This window comes from Carcharhinus amblyrhynchos, chromosome 9 (assembly GCF_965287045.1).
Source record: "Carcharhinus amblyrhynchos chromosome 9, sCarAmb.v2.hapA, whole genome shotgun sequence".
NCBI classification, from domain to species: Eukaryota; Metazoa; Chordata; class Chondrichthyes; order Carcharhiniformes; family Carcharhinidae; genus Carcharhinus; species Carcharhinus amblyrhynchos.
In genome coordinates, this window is record NC_137332.1 from 108613952 (window position 1) to 108636122 (window position 22171).

The window sequence follows — 22171 nt, forward strand, 5'->3', positions numbered from 1 at the left end:
TTGCCCCTCACATCTCCTTTGAACTTTCTCCCCTCTCACCTAAAGTGCCCCCTAGTATTAAGCATTTCAACTTGGGGGAAACATTTCTGACTCAACCCTATCTCGGCATCTCATAATTTTATAGGCTTCTGTCAGGTCTCCTCTCAGTCTCTGCTGCTCCAGAGAAAACAACCCAAGTTTGTCCAGCATCTCTTTATAGCTTATTCCCGCTAAACCAGGCAGCATCCTGATAATTTCGACAGAAACTGTGTGGATATGTTTAGTAGATCCTATATGTAACTGTTTTAGATCATCATAGACCTGTTTGAGTCTATGTGTCTTTTCTTTATTGTAATAAATTGCCTTCAGTGAGTGTTATCCTACAATTGATCTGGTTACTTTCTCACTGGGTCTCACACGAGGCTTCTCACACCGTTCCCATGAACAAGATTATACACAACCGTGAACCGTGTTCTAGGTTGGCACACTCTCGCAGTTAACATTAGCCGGGTCCGTGACAACAGTTTAGAAATAAAACATTTATTCAAGGGTGCAAATGAAATAAAGATTCACAATGAATTGTTTGAGAGTAGTTACCACAATTCAGAAGATTATGCTTCATTCTATTCTTGTTCAGCGCTTCTGTGTCCCTTTAGATTGGGATAGGGACAGTGAGACGGGGAGAAAATCTGACAGAATAACACAACGGGACTTGGGAGTCCTTGTTCAAGATTTTCTTCAGGTTGACATACAGGTTCAGTTGGCAATTAGGAAGGTAAATGCAATGTTGGCATTCATGTCCAGAGGGCTACAATACAAAAGCAGGGATGTGCTTCTGAGGCTGTATAAGAATCTGGTTAGATCCCATTTGGAGTATCATAAGCAGTTTTGGGCCCCGTATCTGAAGAAGGATCTGCTAGTCTTGGAAAGGGTCCAGAGGAGGTTCGCAAGAATAACCCCTGGAATGAAGAGCTTCTCATATCAGGAATGGTTGAAGACTCTGGGTCTGTAGTTCAGAAGGATGAGGGAGCATCTTATTGAAAATTCAGGATATTGCGAGGCCTGGATAGAGTGGCCATGGAGAGGATGTTTCCACTCGAAGGAAATCTAGAACCAGAGGGCACAACCTCAGGCTAAAGGGACAATGCTTTAAAACAGAGATGAGGAGGAATTTCTTCAGCCAGAGTGTGGTGAATCTGTGGAACTCTTCACCGCAGAAGGCTGTGGAGGCCAGGATCATTGAATGTCTTTAAGACAGAGATAGATAGGTTCTTGATTAATAAAGGGATCGGTGGGGGTGGGGGATGGGGAAAAGGCAGGAGAATGGGGATGAAAAAGATATCAGCCATGATTGAATGGTGGAGCAGACTCGATGGATCGAGTGGCCTAATTCTGCTCTGATGTCTTGTGGTCTAATAAACTGCTAGAACAAACACACTCACCCCCGATCGCACACAGCGGAGAATCAGGGCAATGTGAGCAGTTTGGACAGTGAATCAGCCTTCTCCCCAAAGCCCTGACCTCAGAAAGTGTGTGCCACTATGTTAACACGTGAGCAGTGTGAGTGGCTCAGAGTTGTTACCAGATTTATTATTACAAGGACTAAAGATGGGGTAGAGTTTCTCAGTGAATGTGTCAATGAATGTGTACAGGTGAGACATGTCCTCAGCATCGCAAAATGACACCTGCCCCCCCTCATAATCCAGGTAAATTCCTAACTTCCGGGGTTTCACTTTCAACTGGGAGATGACATCCAGGATTTTCAATGATTTGCACTCAAGGTACCGGCCAATGACCCAGAATCCATTCTCAGGTGAATGTGTAATTCTTCTTTTCCTGCTGACAGACTCCCTGCAGACACCCACAATCCAGTCAGTCTTGTTTCCAAGACCCACCTCCCAGTAATGTCTCCCTGATGTGAAACTCTGGCAGCTCAAAACACAACAGTATAATTGAAATCTTTCTGGGTTATTAGGAAGATATTTATTCTCATTTCCGAAACTCACACTGGTCCAATCCTGGGAAATGATGAGATATTTGTTTGCTGTTTTTGGATACAGGGTGAGAGATGCTACAGCTGGGAGAGAACACAAATGGGAAGCTGTTACTATAAGAAAAACCACTGTGAATCACAAGATGTGTATAAACAGTGATGGGACATTACCACATTTCTCAGCCCAGGAACTGTGGAATCTCAGGGATAGAGCATCTGAGGGAATTTCTTCCCATTCCCTCAAGGCCCATTCACCCATTACCCACTATAGTCACAGACTCATCTGATTCTTGCTCATGCAAATTAAAATTCCGACACCTCTCCTTCCACAGCCTCTCCTCTCTGTATCTCTGTAACCTCCCACAGCCCTACAACTCCCTCTGAGATCTCAGGTAGGACTAGAGGGAGGACTCTCCAAATCTTCTTCAAGCTTGTACCATGGAAACATTGACCTCCAAGTGAGAAGTCTCAGGTGAGAGGCAGCCCCTCCAACACTGCCGCAATTCCTCAGTCTGGCAATGGGATAGATTTTGATTTATTTATTTGGTTTATTATTGACAAGTATTAGCATACAGTGAAAAGTATTGTTTCTTGCGCGTTATGCAGACAAAGCATACCGTTCATGGAGAAGGAAATGAGAGAGTGCAGAATGTGGTGTTACAGTCATAGCTAGGGTGTACAGAAAGATCAATTTAATGAAAGGTAGGTTCATTCAAAAGTCTGACAGCAGCAGGGAAGAAGCTGCTCTTGAGTTGTTTGATACGTGACCTCAGACTTGTGTATCTTTTTCCCGACGGAAGAAGGTGGAAGAGAGAACGTCCAGGGTGGGGTCCTTAATTATGCTGGCTGTTTTGCCGAGGCAGTGGGAAGTATAGGCAGAGTCAATGGATGGGAGGCTGGTTTGTGTGATGGATTGGCCTACCTTCACGATCTTTTGTAGTTCCTTGCGGTCTTGGGCAGAGCAGGAGCCATACCAAGCTGTGATACAACCAGAAAGAATGCTCTCTAATGCACCATAGACTAAGGACCAAATTTCCTTAGTCTTCTGAAAAAGTAGAAAGTAAGTCAGTTGAGAACTTCTGCTCCAGATTCTGGAATGGGACATGAATCCACAGCTTTCTGACTCAGAGATGGGATAACACAATTGACATCTAAATTCCCACCAGGAAACTCATTGACACATGCAAGGAGCGATTCCAGCGAAAAATTCGGATCATTGAGAAATGGCTTCTGTTGTCTCAATACACTGGATTTGCTTTTTAACTTCCACTGTGGTTCCCTGGCCTCCTTGACAACAGGTGAACAGTGGAACTCACTGGGAACCAGTTTGTGAGGAATATTGAGGAATGGAACTCCGACTTGCCGCTAACAGACTGAAAGATAGGAAATGTACAGAATAATGAGCAGCAGCAACATGGATCTGGAACTGACTGACAGCAAACTGAGGGAAGTGGTGGACAGCTGTTTCTTCAGACAGCGGGTAGATATACAGTGGGGGGGGGGGGGGGGGGGTGCGGTTTGTTCCACAGGGTCAGTGTTAGGATCCTGCCTCTTCCAGATGTATATTAATGACTAAACCTTGATGTACAGTGCATCATTTCACAATCTGCAGATTACAGGGCAGGTTGAGAGAAAGGTTAGTAAAGCAACAGCACCCTAGGCTTTATTAATAGAGAATGGAGTGTATAAAGCAAGATGGTTATGCCATATCTGCATAAAACCCTGGTTCAGTCCTAACTGGATTATTGTGTCCCGTTCTGGGCACGAGACTTTAGGGAGAGTCATAGAGGTTTACAGCATGAAAACAGGCCCTTCTGTCCAACTTGTCCATTCCATTCCTTGTTTTTTTTTAAACCCCTAAGCTAGTCCCAATTGCCCGCATTTGGCCCATATCCCTCTATGCCCATCTTACCTATGTAACTGTCTAAACATTTTTTTAAAAGACAAAATTGTACCCGCCTCCACAACTACCTCTGGCAGCTTATTGCAGACACTCACCACCCTCTGTGAGAAAAAATTGCCCCTCTGGACCCTTTTGTAACTCTCCCCTCTTGCCTTAAACCTACGCCCTCTAGTTTTAGACTCCCCTACCTTTGGGAAAAGATATTGACTATCTAGCTGATCTGTGCCCCTCATTATTTTATAGACCTCTATAAGGTCAGCCTTCATCCTTTTACGCTCCAGAGAAAAAAGCCCCAGTATATCCAGCCTCTCCTTATAACTCAAGCCATCAAGTCCCGATAGCATCCTAGTAAATATTTTCTGCATTCTTTCTAGTTTAATAATATCCTTTCTAAAATAGGGTGATCAGAACTGCACATAGTAGTCCAAGTGTGGCCTTACCAATGTCTTGCATAATTTCAACAAGACGTCCCAACTCCTGAATTCAATGTTCTGATCAATAAAACCAAGCATGCTGAATGCCTTCTTTACCACCTGTCCACCTGTGACTCCACTATCCAGGAGTTATGAATCTGTACCCCTAGATCTCTTTGTTCAGGAGCTCTTCCCAATGCTCAACCCTTAATTGAGTAAGTCCTGCCCTAGTTCAATCTACCAAAATGCATCACCTCACATTTATCTAAATTGAACTCCATCTGCCGTTTGTCAGCCCACTGGACCAATTAATCAAGATCCCATTGCAATCAGGGATAACCTTCTTCATTGTCCACCATGCCACCAATCTTGATGTCATCTGCGCACTTACTAACTATGCCTCCTATATTCTCATCCAAATCATTAATATAAGTGACAAATAACTCAGCGCCAATCCCTGAGGCACATCACTCACAAGAATGTGAAGGCATCAGAGAGAGTGCAGAAAAGATGCATAAGACCGGTTCCTGGGATAGGAACTACAGGCGTGTGGGTAGATTGGAGAAACTGAGGTGGTTCTACTTAGAGAGGCGATAGCAAAGAGGACATTTGATAGAGATGCTCACAGGATACAACATTTAAAGTTATTGACAAAGAAAGCCACAATAAGATGAGGAAAAAATCTTTTCACATAGCACTTATTTAGGATGTGGAATGCACTGTGGTGGAATCAGGTTCAATCTCAGTTTTCAAAGAGAATGAGATCATTATCTTGCAGAAAGTTAGCGGGAACACAATGGGCTGAATGATCTGCTTCTCAGTTCATTAGTGAGACTTCAGATTGAGTATTGTGGACAGATTTGGTCACCTTACATCAGGAGGGAGATACTTTCACTGGATGCAGTTCAGAGAAGGTTGACTAAATAGATTCCTAAGATGAAGGGATTGTCTTCTGAGGAAAGGTTGAGCAAGTTGGGTCAAAACTCATTGAAGTTTAGAAGAATAAGAGGTGATCTTCTTGAGACATGTAAGATTCTGAGGGGTTCCCTTTGATAGGGTAGATGCTGGGAGGGTCTTTCATCTCCTGGGGAAATCGAGATCTGGGCAGCAAAGCTTCAATAAAAGGGTGATATAAGATGGTGATGAGGAGGAATTTCTCCTCTGAGAGGGTCATTAGTCTTTGGAATTCTCTTCCACAGGGAGAGCAGTGGAGGCTGCCTCATTGACTACAAGGCTGAGTTGGATAGATTTTTGATCAACAAGGGGGTCAAGGGTTCTGTGGGGTGGGGAGGTAAGTGGAGTGAAGGCCACAAGCAGATCAGTCATAATCTTATCCAAAAACAGAGCGGGTTCACTGGGCTGGATCACTGCTGCTCTTCTTTCTTATGGTCATTGCATCAGCCCATTAGTCACATGGATAACAGTACGGAGATGGCAATATACAGAGAATGATACCTGGTGAAATCAGTGCTCTCATTTCCCTCCACACATTGATGTATTTGAATGGTCCACCATCTATATCCACAGGTAACTGAGTGGAGACAGTTCCAGCCTCGTGAAACTCCATCTGACTCCTGTAAAAACAGGTCCGCAAATCAGTCTGTGTGAGAGAGACAGCAGCGATCACATCGCAAAACTGTTCCTTTAAATCTGCTTACCTCTTCACAAGGTCCTGTATATCCTGAGGGAACAGAAACAGAGTAGATATTATTGAGTCAGATTAGAACAAGAGGTCACAGGTACAGGTCGAGAGGCAGTAGATTTAAATCTGAAATAAGGAGGAATGACTTCTCGCAAATAGGCTCACGTTAACACTGCAATGAAGTTCCTGTGAAACTCCCCTAGTTGCCACACTCCGGTGCCTGTTTGGGTACATTGAGGGAGAATTTAGCATGGCCAATGAACCTACCCATATCTTTCGAACCGTTGGAGGAAATGGGAGCCCCGGAGGAAACCCATGCTGTCACGGGGAGAACATGCAGACACTACACAAACAATGGCCCAAGCCAAGAATTGAACCATGGGCCTTGGCACTATGAGTCAGCTATGCCAACTACTGTGCCACAATGCTGCCCTAAATGGTCTCAGGAAGGAAATGGAGAAATTTCTGACACACAACGGGTTAAAGGGATACATGGAACAGATAGTGAGATGGATCTGAGACCAGGCAGAGATCAGCCACGGTCTAATTGAATGGCAGAGCAGATGCAAAGGACTGGATTGCTGAATTCTGCTCTTAATCTTGTGTTTCAATGTTCCTTTCAAAGATCTTTTGTTGTCAATCTCAAGGAGAAATAACCAGGAGAGACAGAATGGAGAAATCGTTGAGAAAATAGCTTTTCCTTTTTCCATTCATTCTCACTCTGAGCTCATTATCACCATGTGACTTGTGTCCCTCTATCCTATTCCCAAACATTCCTGATCACCCTACCACCCCTCCCGGTGCCCACGTCCAGCTGGATGTTCTGTCCTCAGCAGCTTACATTCTTCTCTATCTGACCGTAGCCCCATCACCCCTGTGCTTGGTGACTCACACTGGCTCCCAGCTCAACAACATATTCATTGAAAACATTCTCATTCTTATTTTCAAATTCCTCCCTGGCCTCACTCCTCTCTGTCTCTGTCATTTCCTCCAGCTCCACAACGCTTGGGGACATCTGCACTCGTCTAATTTGTGTCTTCTCTGAACCCTCGATTTCAATCCCAACACCATTGTTGTCTGTGTCTTCAGTTGAATCAGGTGTTTGCAGGGGCAGGAACAGCAGAACCCGCAGCACAATAAAGATCTACCTTCCACACTTCGACAATGCCTCTTAACCCCATCCTCAGAACAGCCCCATCTGCCCCAGTGTGAACCCCTCCAGCTCCCAGCCCAGTCCTCTCTGAATCCAAACATCACTCAGTGCTGTGGTTACACTGTGTATAGGAATCACACTCAGATTCCTCACTCCATCTCCCATTGCACCCTCACTGACAGCAGCAAGAGATCATCATCCAACCAATCAGACTGAAGCCAAAGCCAGGCCCAGAGGTTAAAGGTCAGGGTGTCAGCCCTCAGTCCCACAATGTTCTCCTGGACAAGACAAAGAGGTTTTGTACCTTGAGGAACTCTGGAGCCTCTTCTATCTTCAGCCTCGATTGAAGATCTCTTATTGCTCCTTCAAGACAAGACATTTCACCCAAGGTTTCCTTTAAAATCTTCTCCATTTCCTCCAATATTTTATTGCTTTTTTGCGCCAATTCTGTTTTCATCAACTCTTCCTTCTCAAACAGGAACTTGTGCATCTTTTCAAATTCACTGTGGATTTCATTTCTCAGTCTCTCAACTTCAGTCTGGAACAGATTGAATACAGAGCGGAATAAACAATGTCTCTCATCCCAGTGTCCCTGGTCTCTGTCCATTCACTGCACGGTCAACTGTTTGATGGAATATTTGGCATGTGGTACTGAGTTACATCAGAACACATTAAAATTATAACAATGTTTTATTATAAAATATAAGAGAGCAAGGAGTGTGTTACTGAGGGAAAACTAATCGAGTGGTTTGAATTCCAACATGGATCAATGTTTACCTGGGAGTGAGTTACAGACTGGAATCTAATCGAGGGGTTCAGATGGTTTATATATAGAATAATGGATACCTGGGAGTGAGTTACAGACTGGAATCTAATCGAGGGGTTCAGATGGTTTATGTATAGAATAATGGATATCAAACTGTGAGTTCCAGACAAGATTTCTTTTATCAATCATTTAGATTCGGTGCAGGTAGAAATTTAGACCTTTGTCCCTGATTCAAGAATCAACAATTTTCAGGCAGTGCTTTATAGTCCAGTGCAGGGCATAGCCTCTAATGTACACTGGACCCCAGCATTTTATTCAGTAAAACTCTCTCCCTATTTCTCACTGTGTGAGAAGCTCACTCACTCTCAATGACAAACACAGGGAACATTACGCAAAGCCTAAAGGACACTCTCCTACCTTCATCTGTGAAATGCCATCCTCTCCTTCTCTTTTACTGTGAAGACTGAGGTCCATTTGCTTCTGCAGAGTCTCCAATAATGTTTCTAACTTGTTCTGGCAGACAGAAAGGACACAAAGGGGGTTGTGAAAGTGAACACTCGCTAAGGGCACCTTCTGGAGGAGTTTGCTGTTTTTAAATCCACTGGTGAAGGAGAGAAGGAGATATTCCCAGGATTGGTCACTCTCAATGTTTGGGATGAAAGGATAAACAAGTTTAGGGGAAACTTTGTGTTAATTCCGCCTGTGGCAATTATCCTCCTCCAGCTCCATTCCCCTCCTCTATTAACCTTCCCCTCCCCTCAACCCTCTCCCCACCCTCCGCCACTCCCTGCAGCTCTCCCCTCCCTCATCCTACAACCTCCCTCCCCCTCTGTTACTAACCGTACCCCCCCCCCCCACCCCGTCCCTCTTCCCTCCCTGTCTGTGTCAGTAGCAGTGATCCAGTACCTTGTATATCTGGGCTGCTTCCTTTATTGGGATCACACTGTGCACCTTGTGAACTCTGGACATGCCACACACCACACAGATGGCTCTCTCTTCATCCTCACAGAACAGTTTCAGCTTCTCCTCGTGTTCCTGACAGTAAAACTCCTCCTCTGGCTGTGTCACCTTCACCTTCAGCACTCTGAGCTTCTCCACGATGTTAGCCAGGGTGCGAGCGGGCCTGATGTTCCTCTGGGTGAAGACCTGTCGACACTGGGGGCAGGAAATATCTCCCGGGACCTTCTCCCAACTCTGGGAGATGCAGCTCCTGCAGAAGTGATGTTCACATTCCAGAGACACGGGCTCGGTGAATATTTCCAGGCAGATGGGACAGGTTAGTTCCTGGCTGAGATCCGGAGATGCCATCCCAGTGCTCAGAGTCTCTCTCTCTGTCTCTCTCTTCCACTTCTTTCACTTTCAATTCTTGTTCCCAGCTGCACTTCCGGGATTTGACTTCACGTGATCAGAGACACTCTCAATGCCAGGAATTCTGTAATCCCATCAAACTGAGCCCCTTTATTGTGCCTGGAGCCTTTTTCACTTTATAAAATCAACTTTAGAACATTCTTTCTTTCCTCTCTGCAAACACACCCTCCTTAAAACACCCACCCTCCCTTCTCAATCCCAACACTTTGATTTGATTTGATTTATTATTGTCACATGTATTAGTGTACAGTGAAAAGTATTGTTTCTTGCATGCTATACAGACAAAGCATACTGTTCATACAGAGGGTGCAGAATGTAATGTTACAGTCATAGCTAGGATGCGGAGAAAGATCAATTTAATGCGAGGGAGGTCCACTCAAAAGTCTGATGGCAGCAGGGAGGAAGCTGTTCTTGAGTTGGTTGGTACGTGACCTCAGACTCTTGAATCTTTTTACCGCTGGCAGAAGGTGGAAGAGAGAATGGGTCCAGTTTTAACACCAACTTGTGCCCGTTTTCACAGAGACTTGGTAATGTTGGAAGTAAGGCGAGCAGTGTGATCCACTCCATGCCCATTCCCCCTTTATCAAGCACCTAAACTGCCCGTGATCGGCACTGCGTCCGAAGTGGGCGTGACTTCATGGGCTGCACGCCCAAACTGACGGGCATTTCCCCCTTTGCCACCGTGTTCGCCCATCCAGATTCGGCACGAAACAAAAATGATCCACAAAGGTCTGTTTCAGCCACGCCAGCCTCTGAAGGGGTAAGTTCAGAGCTTCCGGCTGCTCTCTGACTCAGATCGGTGGTGGGTGGGGGGAGGCGGATCAGATTGCTCTCTGGTTGAGGGTGAATGGGGGGGGTGGGGTGGGGTGGGGTGGGGGTGGTCCGGTGGCACCCTGCGTGTGATCGGTGGGGGGAAAGTGGGGCAAAGGGCTGTGATCAATCTGGGTCGTGGGGGGGTGGGTTTGGGGGGGGTACGGAGGTCAGTTACGCTGTAGGGTTGGGGCAACGCCTGCGGGAGACAGGGAGGAGGTTTTATCCGGCCCAGAAACCGTACAGCAGGGGAACACTTTTCTTTTTTTTACAACGCATGCACCATTGAATGCTCCGATCGGATCTACAGCGTTTTGGGCTCGATAAGCCCCCCACTCACCCACCTCCCCACAGCTTCTGCAGCGCGATTCAGAATCACTGATCTTGTTTCGGGCAGAGTGTGTATGGGGGCTCCAGAGAACGGGATTAAAAGTCAGACCTGAAACACTCCCAGTTTCAGCACTTTGAATGAAAATGGTAAATTCGGGCTGTATGTTCAGGGTGTGTGGGGTCCCTCATTATACTGGCTGCTTTTCCAAGGCAGCTGGAACAGAGTCAGTGGGTGGGAGACTGGTTTGAGTGATGGATTGGGCGACATTCATAACCTTTTGTAGTTACTTGTGGTCCTGGGCAGAGCAGGAGCCGGACCAAGCTGTGATACAACCAGAAAGATTGCTTTCTATGGTGCACCTGTAAAAGTTGGTGAGAGTTGCAGCTGTCATGCCAAATTTCCTTTGCCTCCTGAGAAATTGAGGCATTGGTGGGATTTCTTAACGATAGTGTCAGCATGGGGGGACCAGGACAGTTTGTTGGTGATCTGAACATCTAAAAACTTGAAGCTATTAGGTGGCCCACCAACCGAATCCCCCCTCCCCCCGGCCCACTGACCCAATCTGCCCCCCCTCCCCCCTTACATCTTTCTCTTGTTTGTCTCCTCTCTCTCGTCCCTGAGACTTTCCCAAATCCATCTTCTCCCTGTGACACTCCCAACCTCCTCTCCCCCCTCTATCAATCTGCCCCACCCCCTCCATTCTTGAATAAATAGTCTTTGACACCTCTGACTTTGCAAATTCCCACCCCCATCTCCCCTCTCCCTCCTTTACTCTGCAAACTGGGATCAGAATCCGGGATCCAGGATGCTGATACTGGGACACCAGTGGAGAGCAGCGAGGAAGGTTTCTCCTCCGGCTCCCAGGACTGATCTCCCTCCACAATCCAGGCACCATTCCTGGTTAAAGACTGGATTTGTTTCTATCTGGTCTTTGGGGTTATCATTAACTCGATGAACAGGAACAATCCTGTGTTCCAGCTTCTCATTTCCCACTTGCTGTACATTATCCGGCTGTGGGGAGATTGGGTCTGGAGGATCACATTCATCCTCAGTTATTTTTGTCTGATTTACATCCCTGTCAAGTCCCTCTCAATGTTCCAGTGCATGAAAGGCGCTATATAAATGTAGTTTGTTTTTTTTTGACTCAAACTGAATCAAAGTGTTTCTGTTGCAAATTATCCTGAGGGGAGTCTTCATTCCCAGAGACCCTGGCACACACACTGAGACACACACTGAGACACACACACACTCACGTACACCCGAACACACTCACACACACACACACACACACACACACAATCACACACACACTAACAGACTGATACTTACACACACATGGCACATACACACTTACACGCACACGCAGTCTATCACACACAACTTCCCATCCATTGACTCCATCTACACTTCCCGCTGCTTCGGAAAAGCAGCCCGCTCACTCCGGACACTCTCTCTTCCATCTTCTTCCACTGGGAAAAGTCTGAGGTCATGTACCAACCAACTCAAAAACAACTTCTTTCCTGCTGACAGCAGACTTTCGAATGAACCTGTATATGTAAGCTGGTCTTTCTCTACACCCTACAATTATGACTGTAACACTCCATTCTGCACCCTCTCCTTTCATTCTCTGTGAACGATATGCTTTGTCTATATAGTGTGCAAAAAACAATGCATTTCACTGCATACTAATATAGGTGACAATAATAAATTAAATAATAACGCACACATTCTCTCTCACACACACAAACACACTCACTCGCACACACATTCACACAGTCACGCTCAGGCACACACACATTCACACACTCTCTCCCTCTCTCACACACACACATTCACACAAACACACACACTCACCTGCACACACATTCACACTCTCTCTCTCTCACACACACACACACACACACAAACACACACACGTCCTACCTGAGTCTCCATTTACTGGAGAGCGTTGAATGGACAGCCTCTGTCAGCTCACTGGATCACATTACATAAGAACATAAGAAATGGGAGCAGGAGTAGGCCAACTAGCCCTTCGAGCCTGCCCCGCCATTCAATAAGATCATGGCTGATCTGTCGTGGCTCAGTTCCACATTCCCGCCCTCTCCCCATAACCCTTAAACCCCTCTCTTATCAAAAACCCATCAACCCGCTTCTTAAAAATATTTAACGAGGCAGCCTCCACCACTTCAACGGGCAGAGAATTCCAGAGATTCACCACCCTTTGAGTGAAGCAGTTCCTCCTCAACTCCGTTCCAAACCGCCCCCCCTTTATCTTGAGGCTGTGCCCCCTAGTCCTATTATCCTTTCTGAGCGGGAAGAGTCTCTCCACCTCTATCCTATCCATCCCATTCATCATCTTATACGTCTCAATGAGATCTCCCCTCATTCTTCTAGACTCTAACGAGTACAAGCCTAGTCTATTCAGCCTCTCCTCATAGCTCAACCCCCTCAACTCCGGCATCAGCCTAGTAAACCTCCTCTGCACTCCCTCCAAGGCCAAAATATCTTTGCGCAGGTGCGGCGCCCAAAACTGCACACAGTACTCCAGCTGCGGCCTCACCAATGCCCTATACAGCCGCGGCAAGACCTCCCTACTTTTATATTCAATCCCCCTCACTATGAAGGCCAGCATCCCATTCGCCTTCCTGACCACCTGCTGCACCTGCAAGCTGGGTTTTTGCGACTCATGCACAAGGGCCCCGAGGTCCCTCTGCACCGTCGCCTGCCGCAGTTTTTCGGAACTGGGACATCGACTGCACAATAACATCTTTAAATTCCTGCTCACCTCCTGCTCCATCAGTTTGTTCATGTTCCGTTTAAACAAATCGTGGTACTGAATCTATTATTGTCTCCCCCGCAGTCGGCGATCATCTTGTGAGACATGTTACTGAGACAGTAATGCTGGTGAGAAGGATATTCGACTGGGGTGGCAGCACTCAATGGGAGGTAGTGAATCAGCCTCTTGTTGCACACTCTGTGCAATGTGCCTTTCCATTGCCTTCCACGGGGTGTCACTGTGAGTACAGATACTGCCATCCAGCCCCCACTTTAAAATATTGCTTCAGCTGAAACAAGGGTCTGGAACCCCTCCCAAACCCAGTCACAGTGAGTACAGCGCTGGGCATGGAGCCTCTCTCTCTATTTTCAGACTATTGAGGGGTACCGGAGGTGACCAGTACTGTCAGGAAAACTTAGACAATACAGGACACACGAAGCCAGAGGTTCTGAATCAAAGAGTTAATTTTATTTAACTAGCGGCTGCTGGGATACCATCAGAGGGGGGAGTCAGCTCTCAGGGTGAATAGCCAGAATAGATCTGACCTTTACAATTCGAAACAGAACCATTATAGGTTTTCTTCTCAATCATTCCCACCGTATCTTAGCTTACAATCAATCATCTTTAATGTACACATGTCAATAATAATATGTCATGCACCTCAGCCAATTGCATCTCACCACCCAGCATAACGATGTCTCATTTGTCCATGAACTCTCATCTTGTTAAAGCCACTTCCCTGTTGCCAGGTTACCTGAGATGCTCAGTATAGGGGTTAAAGTGAATGTTCCCACCCAACCATTGCCAAACTGGATGGGCAGGTGATCCCGCATCCGGGCACATTTCCAGCCAGACTCTGGAGAAGGAAAACACCTACTCATAAAATTGCAATATGTGTTGCTGCATAAGAAACTTTCTGAGATGAATTTTGCAAAGTACATGATTCCCAGGCCTTTGGTTCTGAACTATTCGACATTACCATCAGACCTTGTGGTAACCTGCCTTTGACTAAAGTGAATAATTCATACAACACTTAAAATACATCCAAAATATCAGCATATATGTTTAAATCATAATTACTTGTTTCATTATTTCCCTACATTCACGTGTTGTAATCTCTTTCTCATTCGCCTACAATCTTGTTTTCAGAATCATTTAACCCTTTGCTATTAACCCTGTCAGTGTCTAACTGTCGACTGTCATAAAACGTTTGACTTGTGAGAAATTTCTCACATCAAACCCCCTTCCCCATTCCTGTTCTCGTTGAATGGGAGGGAGTTCCTCATTCTAACCACTCTCTGGGTAAAGATGTTGATATTGAATTCCCGATTGGATTTGTTAATGACTATCTGATATTGATGCCCTCACTATATCCAGCCTCCAGTTTAAAGGCAGCTGACAGAGCAAGTGGCCGTTCACAGGACTGCCAGCAAATGGCAGGGTTGTTCCATACAAAACCCTTCCTGCCAACATGGGAAAAGTGCCCATCAGGATGAGGGTAATTGGGATTAGCTTAGTGGTAAAAACTGGGTGGCATGGACAAGTTGGTCGAAGGGCCTGTTTCCATGCTGGAAACTTCTATGACTCAATGAGGATATCAGGATAATTTATTTGAAAGATGGGATACTTTTAAATGTTGGGAGTCAGAGGGATTTGGGGTGAAGCAGAGAAAGTTAACAAGCAGATACAGTGAACAATTAGGACGGTAAATGGTATGTTAGCCTTTATTACAATGGGGCTGATGTATAAGAGTATAAGCCTCGCTGCAATGAAACAGTGACTGGGTGTGGTCACAGTGGAGGACTGTGCACAGTTTTAGTCTCCTTACTGGAGGAAACCTAGACTTACCTTCGAGACTGCAATGAAGGTTCACTGAACAGATTCTTGGGATGAAAGGGTTGTTCTACATGAGGAGAGAGAGTGAGTACAATGGATCTGTATTCTTTAAAGCTTAGAAGAATAAGGGGTGATCTTAGTGAGACAGACAGAATTGTTCAAGATCCTGACAGGGTCAATGCTGAGACTGCTCTTGAACTCGGAGTCACAGAATCAGGATAAGGGGTTGGCCATTTAAGACTGAGACACAGAGAAATGTCTTCACTCAGAGAGAGTTGTGAATCTTTGGGATGTTCTAAATCGGTGAGCTGTCAGCGAGAATATTCAACCCTGAGATTGATATACTCTTGTCTTGAATGGGAGTGAAGGGATAGGCTGGGAAAGTGGAGTAGATGTTGATATGTCCTCCTCCAGAACCTATTCTGATATTCTTACTCCTAATTCGTTCTGTACATTCTCTGAATCACAATCTGCAGAGTCCAGTCTGCAGATAAAATCTTTATTAAATGGAGCAAATGGAATTGGCTTCACAATGAATTGTTTGAGACTGGGGGCACAGTTTCCACAATTCATTTTATTGCAGCCCGGTGTGTCTGGGTTTGTCACAGATTGAGATCGGGATAGTTTGAGAAGCTGAATTAACTTTACAGTAAACTCCAAACTGCAAACACACTCAAACACCCGACCACATCCCCCAATATCATGCGGCAGAGATCGTGAGTTGCTTGGGCAGTGGATTCGGCAGCACACAGCACCACCCTGACATCAAAAACCATGTCTGAGTGTGTTAGTGAGTGAGCAGTGTGAGTGGCTCGGAGTTGTTACCATACTCATTATTACAAGGGTTAAAGATGGGGTACAGTTTCTCGGTGAATGTGTCAGTGAATGTGTACAGGTGAGACATGTCCTCAGCATCGTAAAATGACACCTGTCCCCCCTCATAATCCAGGTAAATTCCTAACTTCCGGGGTTTCACTTTCAGCTGGGAGATGACATCCGGGATTTGCAATAATTCGCAGTCAGGAAACCGGCCGATGACCCAGAATCCATTCCCAGGTGAGAGAATGATGTTTCCTTTCCTGTTGACAGACTCTCTGCAGACACCCACAACCCAGAGTATCTTGTCTCCAAGACCCACCTCCCAGTAATGTCTCCCTGATGTGAAACTCTGGCAGGTCAAAATATATAATCCAACATCAAATCTTTCTGGATTATCAGGAAGATGTTTATTCTCTTTTGCGAACCTCACACTGCTCAGATCCTGGGAAATGATCAGTTGGTTGTTTGCTGTGTCTGGATCCAGGGTGAGAGAAGCTGGAACTGGAAAAGAACACAAATGGGAAGCTGTTACTAAAAGAAAAATAGGAGTGAATCACGAGACGTGTACAAACAGCATTGGATTCTGACCCAGAATTGTTTGCTGTTGTTTATCATTCTGCACCAGTTCTGGGCACCACACTTTAGGGAGGATGTGAAGGTATTAGAGACAGTGCAGAAAAGATTCACCAGAACGGTTCCTGGGATAGGAACTTCAGGTATGTAGATAGATCAGAGACACTGGGGTGGTTCTACTTAGAGAGGAGACGGCTAAGAGGAGATTAGATAGAGATGTTCAACATCATGAGGGGGCTGGACAGAGAAGATCAGGAGAAACTGTTCCCATTGATGGAGAGATGGAGAACCAGAGGACACAGAATTTGAAGTGATTGAGAAAGGAAGCCACAGTAATGTGAGGAAAAACCTTCTCACACAGCCAGGGTTTAGGATGTGGAATGCACTGTGGTGGAATCAGATTCAATCACAGCTTTCAAAGGGAATGGGATCATTATCTGAACAGGAAATATCTGCAGAGCGACAGAGAGAAGGTGCAGGAGTGGGAGCAGGTGAGTTACTCTTACAGTGAGCTAGCAGGAAAACAATGGACCGGATGATCTCTTCTTGTGTACATCAGTGAAACTGCAGCTTGAATATTGTGTACAGATTTGGTCACCTTACGTCAGGAGGGAGATACTTTCATTGGACGCAGTTCAGAGAAGGTTGACTGGATAGATTCCTAAGATGAAGGGATTGTCTTGTGAGGAAAGGTTGAGCAAGTTGGGTCAAAACTCATTGAAGTTTAGAAGAATAAAAGGTATCTTCTTGAGACATGTAAGATTCTGAGGGGGTCCCTTTGACAGGGTAGATGCTGGGAGGGTGCTTCATCTCCTGGGGAAATCAAGATCTGGGCAGCAAAGCTTCAATAAAAGGGTGATATCAGATGGTGATGGGGAGGAATTTCTCCTCTGAGAGGGTCATTAGTCTTTGGAATTCTCTTCCACAGGGAGAGCAGTGGAGGCTGCCTCAATGACTACAAGGCTGAGTTGGATAGATTTTTGATCAACAAGGGGGTTAAGGGTTCTGTGGGGTGGGGAGGTAAGTGGAGTGAAGGCCACAAGCAGATCAGTCATAATCTTATCCAAAAACAGAGCGGGTTCACTGGGCTGGATCACTGCTGCTCTTCTTTCTTATGGTCATTCCATCAGTGTGTCAAAGCCCATTACTCACGTGGATAACAGTACGGAGATGGCAATATACACAGAATGATACCTGGTGAAATCAGTGCTCTCATTTCCCTCCACACATTGATGTATTTGAATGGTCCACCATCTATATCCACAGGTAACTGAGTGGAGACAGTTCCAGCCTCGTGAAACTCCATCTGACTCCTGTAAAAACAGGTCCGCAAATCAGTCTGTGTGAGAGAGACAGCAGCGATCACATCGCAAAACTGTTCCTTTAAATCTGCTTACCTCTTCACAAGGTCCTGTATATCCTGAGGGAACAGAAACAGAACAGATATTATTGAGTCAGATTAGAACAAGAGGTCACAGGTACAGGTCGAGAGGCAGTGGATTTAAAACTGAAATCAGGAGGAACAACTTCTCGCAGAGAGTGATAAATTTGAATAACTTGTTGCTGGGTACCATGGTGGAGTCTGAATCATTAAATATTTATTTATGAATGACAAGTAGGCTCACATTAACACTGCAATGGAGTTCCTGTGAAAGTCCCCCCCCCCCCGTGGCTGGTAAATTTGTGGATTTCGCTGCCCCATGGCGCGGTGGAGTGTGAATCATGAAATAGTTTCAAGAAAAGATCGATATATTTCTGATAAAAAAGGGTTAATGTGATATGGGGAAGAGGTGGAGAGGTGGATTTGGGACCAGGGAGAGATCAGCCATGATCTGATTGAAGAGCGGTGAAGGCTCAAAGGGGTGAATTACCAACTTCTGCTCCTAATTCAACTGTTCCTATTCTCACATTAAAGATCGGTTCCTGTAAATCTCAGAGAAATTATGAGGAGTGACAGAATGGAGACATCTAGAAAATAACATCTCCTTTTCCCTTTCATTCTCACTCTGAGCTCATTATCTCCATGTGACCCATTTCTTGTGTCTCTCCATCCTGTTCCCAAATATTCCTGATCACCCAACCACCCTTCCTAGTGCCCATGTCCAGCTGGATGTTCTGTCCTCAGCAGCATACATTCTTCTGTATCTGACCATAGCCCCCATCACCCCTGTGCTTGGTGACCTACGCTGGCTCCCAACTCAACAATGTATTTACTAAAAACATTTTCATCCTTGTTTTCATACAGTCAGAGTCAGTAATCATTGTTACACAGAAGAAGGCCCTTCAGCCCAAGTCCACATGGGTTAGTGATACACCACCCAAATATTCAAATCCCATTTTCCTGCACTTGGTCCCGATCCTTGTTTGCCTTTGGCCTCGCTAATGCACATCTAAATACTTTTTAGATATTATGAGGGTCTCTTCCTCCATCACCCTTTCAGGCAGTGAGTTCCAGACTCCCAACACCCTCTGGGTGAAAAGGTTTCCTGCACATCCCCTCTCACCTTAATCCTCCTGCTCCTTATCTTAACTCTCTGCCCCCTGGTCATTGATCCATCCACCTGGTGGAAAGGTTCTTTCCTGTCTACTCTATCTCTGCCCCTGATAATTTGATCTCTCCCTCCTCACGACTGTCACCCCACCATTTTTCATTTCATCACATTGAGAATACCTCACCCCATCTCCCATTGCACCCTCACTGACAGCAGCAAGAGATCATCATCCAACCAATCAGACTGGGGCCAAACCTAGGCCCAGAGGTTAAAGGTCAGTGTGTCAGCCCTCAGTCCCACAATGTTCTCCTGGACAAGACAGAGAGGTTTTGTACCTGGAGGAACTCTGGAGCCTTTTGTATCTCCAGCCTGGATTGAAGATCTCTTATTACTCCTTCAACAAAAGACATTTCATCCAAGGTTTTCATTAAATTCTTCTCCATTTCCTCCAATATTTTATTGCTTTTTTGCGCCAACTCGGTTTTCATCAACTCTTCCTTCTCAAACAGGAACTTGTGCATCTTTTCAAATTCACTGTGGATTTCATTTCTCAGTCTCTCAACTTCAGTCTGGAACAGAATAAATACAGAGTGGAATAAACAACGTCTCTAATCCCAGTGTCCCTGGTCCCTGCGCAATGGCTTACAGGATTAAAAATGTCTCCAATTGCGATAACAAATAATAACAGCTCACGGCAGGTTCAACATGATGGAATATTCGGTGTGTTGGAGTGAGTTACAACCAAACACGACAACATTATTAAATATTCGACACCAGGGAGTGAGTTCCAGACAGAAAACTAATCGAGGGATTCAGATCGTTTATATACAGAATAATGGATACCTGGGAGTGAGTTACAGACTGGAATCTAATCGAGGGGTTCGGATGGTTTATATATAGAATAATGGATACCTGGGAGTGAGTTACAGACTGGAATCTAATCGAGGGGTTCAGATGGTTTATATATAGAATAATGGATACCTGGGAGTGAATTACAGACTGGAATCTAATCGAGGGGTTCAGATGGTTGATATGTCGAATAATCGATACCTGGGAGTGAGTTACAGAGTGGAATCTAATCGAGGGGTTCAGATCGTTTATGTACAGAATAATGGATATCAGGGAATAAGTTACTAACTAGATTTATTTTATTTATTATCGAGATTGGGTGCTGCGGTAAGATCAGAGCTTTATACATTTTTGCCATATTTTGCAATTTACAGATGCTCCCTTCCATTCCAGTTCAGGGCGTAGCCTCTCATGTACACCGGACTCCAGCATTTTATTCAGTAAAACTCTCTCCCTCTCTCTCACTGTGTGAGAAGCTCACTCACTCTCAATGACAAACACAGGGAACATTACACAAAGCCTAAAGGACACTCTCCTACCTTCATCTGTGAAATGCCGTCCTCTCCTTCTCTTTTACTGTCAAGACTGAGGTCCATTTGCTTCTGCAGAGTCTCCAATGATGTTTCTAACTTGTTCTGGCAGACAGAAAGGACACAAAGGGGGTTGTGAAAGTGAACACTCGCTCAGGGCACCTTCTGGAGGAGTTTGCTGTTTTTAAATCCACTGGTGAAGGAGAGAAGGAGATATTCCCAGGATTGGTCACTCTCAATGTTTGGGTTGAAAGGATAAAGACATTTAGTGGAAACTTTGTGTTAATTCTGCCTGTGGCAATTATCCTCCTCCAGCTCCATTCCCCTCCTCTATTAACCTTCCCCTCCCCTCAACCCTCTCCACTTCCCTCTCCCCACCCTCCCCCACTCCCTGCAGCTCTCCCCTCCCTCATCCTACGACCTCCCTCCCCCTCTGTTACTAACCACCACCGCCCCTCCCCACCCCTCGACCCTGTCCCTCTTCCCTCCCTGTCTGTGTCAGTAGCAGTGATCCAGTACCTTGTATATCTGGGCTGCTTCCTTTATTGGGATCACACTGTGCATCTTGTGAGCTCTGGACATGCCACACACCACACAGATGGCTCTCTCTTCATCCTCACAGAACAGTTTCAGCTTCTCCTCGTGTTCCTGACAGTAAAACTCCTCCTCTGGCTGTGTCACCTTCACCTTCAGCACTCTGAGCTTCTCCACGATGTTAGCCAGGGTGCGAGCGGGCCTGATGTTCCTCTGGGTGAAGACCTGTCGACACTGGGGGCAGGAAACATCTCCCGGGACCTTCTCCCAACTCTGGGAGATGCAGCTCCTGCAGAAGTGATGTTCACATTCCAGAAAGACGGGCTCGGTGAATATTTCCAGGCAGATGGGACAGGTTAGTTCCTGACTGAGATCCGGAGATGCCATCCCAGTGCTCAGAGTCTCTCTCTCTGTCTCTCTCTTCCACCTCTTTCACTTTCAATTCTTGTTCCCAGCTGCACTTCCTGAATTTGACTTCACGTGATCAGAGACACTCTCAGTGCCAGGAATTCTGTAATCCCATCAAACTGAGCCCCTTTATTGTGTCTGGAGCCTTTTTCAATTTATAAAGTCAGCTTTAGAACATTCTCTCTTTCCTCTCTGCAAACACACTCCTTAAAACACCCACCCTCCCTTCTCAATCCCAACACTTTGAGGAACTCAGCAATTTCATTCCCAGTTAAGATTGAAACCATTCTTTCAGCTGTCTCTGCTCCTGACCCAACCCCCCCCCCCACCTCCCCCGGCCCACTGACCCAATCCCCCCCACCTCCCCCAGCCCACTGACCCAATCCCCCCCACCCCACTTTTGTCTGATTTACATCCCTGTCAAGCCCCTCTGGGTGTTGCATTGCATTAAAGGCGCTATATAAATGTAATTTGTTTCTTGGCTCAGAATGAATCAAAGTGTTTCTGTCGAAACACTTCTGAGGGGGAGTCCTCATTCCCAGAGACCCTGACACACACACACACATGATCTTGCACACACGCACACTCACTCACACATAGACACTCTCTCACACACAACTTCTCACAGACACACACACACTCGCTGACGTCCGCACACACTCAGACAGTGTCTCTCTCACACATTCACACACTGACACACACTCTCACAGGCTCTCTCTCTCTCTCTCTCACACACACACACACATGTCCTATCTGAGCTGAGTCTCCATTTGCTGGAGAGTGTTGAATGGACAGTCTCTGTCAGCTCACTGGATCACATTAACCCACCAGGAACTGGGACATCAACTGCACAATAATATCTTTAAATTCCTGCTCACCTCCTGCTCCATCAGTGTGTTCATGTTCCGTTCATGCCAATCGTGATACTGAATCTGTTATTGTCTCCCCCGCAGTTGGCGATCATCTTGTGAGACATGTTACTGAGACAGTAATGCT

General features: G+C 45.8%; 2 protein-coding genes across 2 annotated transcripts; both read right to left on the reverse strand.

Moving 5' to 3' along the window:
* Window positions 1-570: 570 nt before the first annotated feature.
* On the reverse strand, window positions 571-9188 carry LOC145348535 (zinc-binding protein A33-like). Its single transcript, XM_080196724.1, has 6 exons — window positions 8756-9188; window positions 8267-8362; window positions 7388-7621; window positions 5947-5969; window positions 5744-5862; window positions 571-2056 (listed from the first exon to the last, which is right to left on the reverse strand). The coding sequence occupies exons 1-6, from the start codon at window positions 9155-9157 to the stop codon at window positions 1524-1526; spliced, it is 1407 nt and encodes a 468-aa protein (XP_080052850.1). The 5' UTR covers window positions 9158-9188; the 3' UTR covers window positions 571-1523.
* A 5095-nt stretch (window positions 9189-14283) lies between these two features.
* Window positions 14284-21154, reverse strand: LOC145348536 (zinc-binding protein A33-like). Its single transcript, XM_080196726.1, has 6 exons — window positions 20753-21154; window positions 20243-20338; window positions 19190-19423; window positions 17760-17782; window positions 17557-17675; window positions 14284-16290 (listed from the first exon to the last, which is right to left on the reverse strand). Exons 1-6 carry the CDS (start codon window positions 21152-21154, stop codon window positions 15758-15760), a joined length of 1407 nt encoding a protein of 468 aa, XP_080052852.1. The 3' UTR covers window positions 14284-15757.
* Window positions 21155-22171: the final 1017 nt, after the last annotated feature.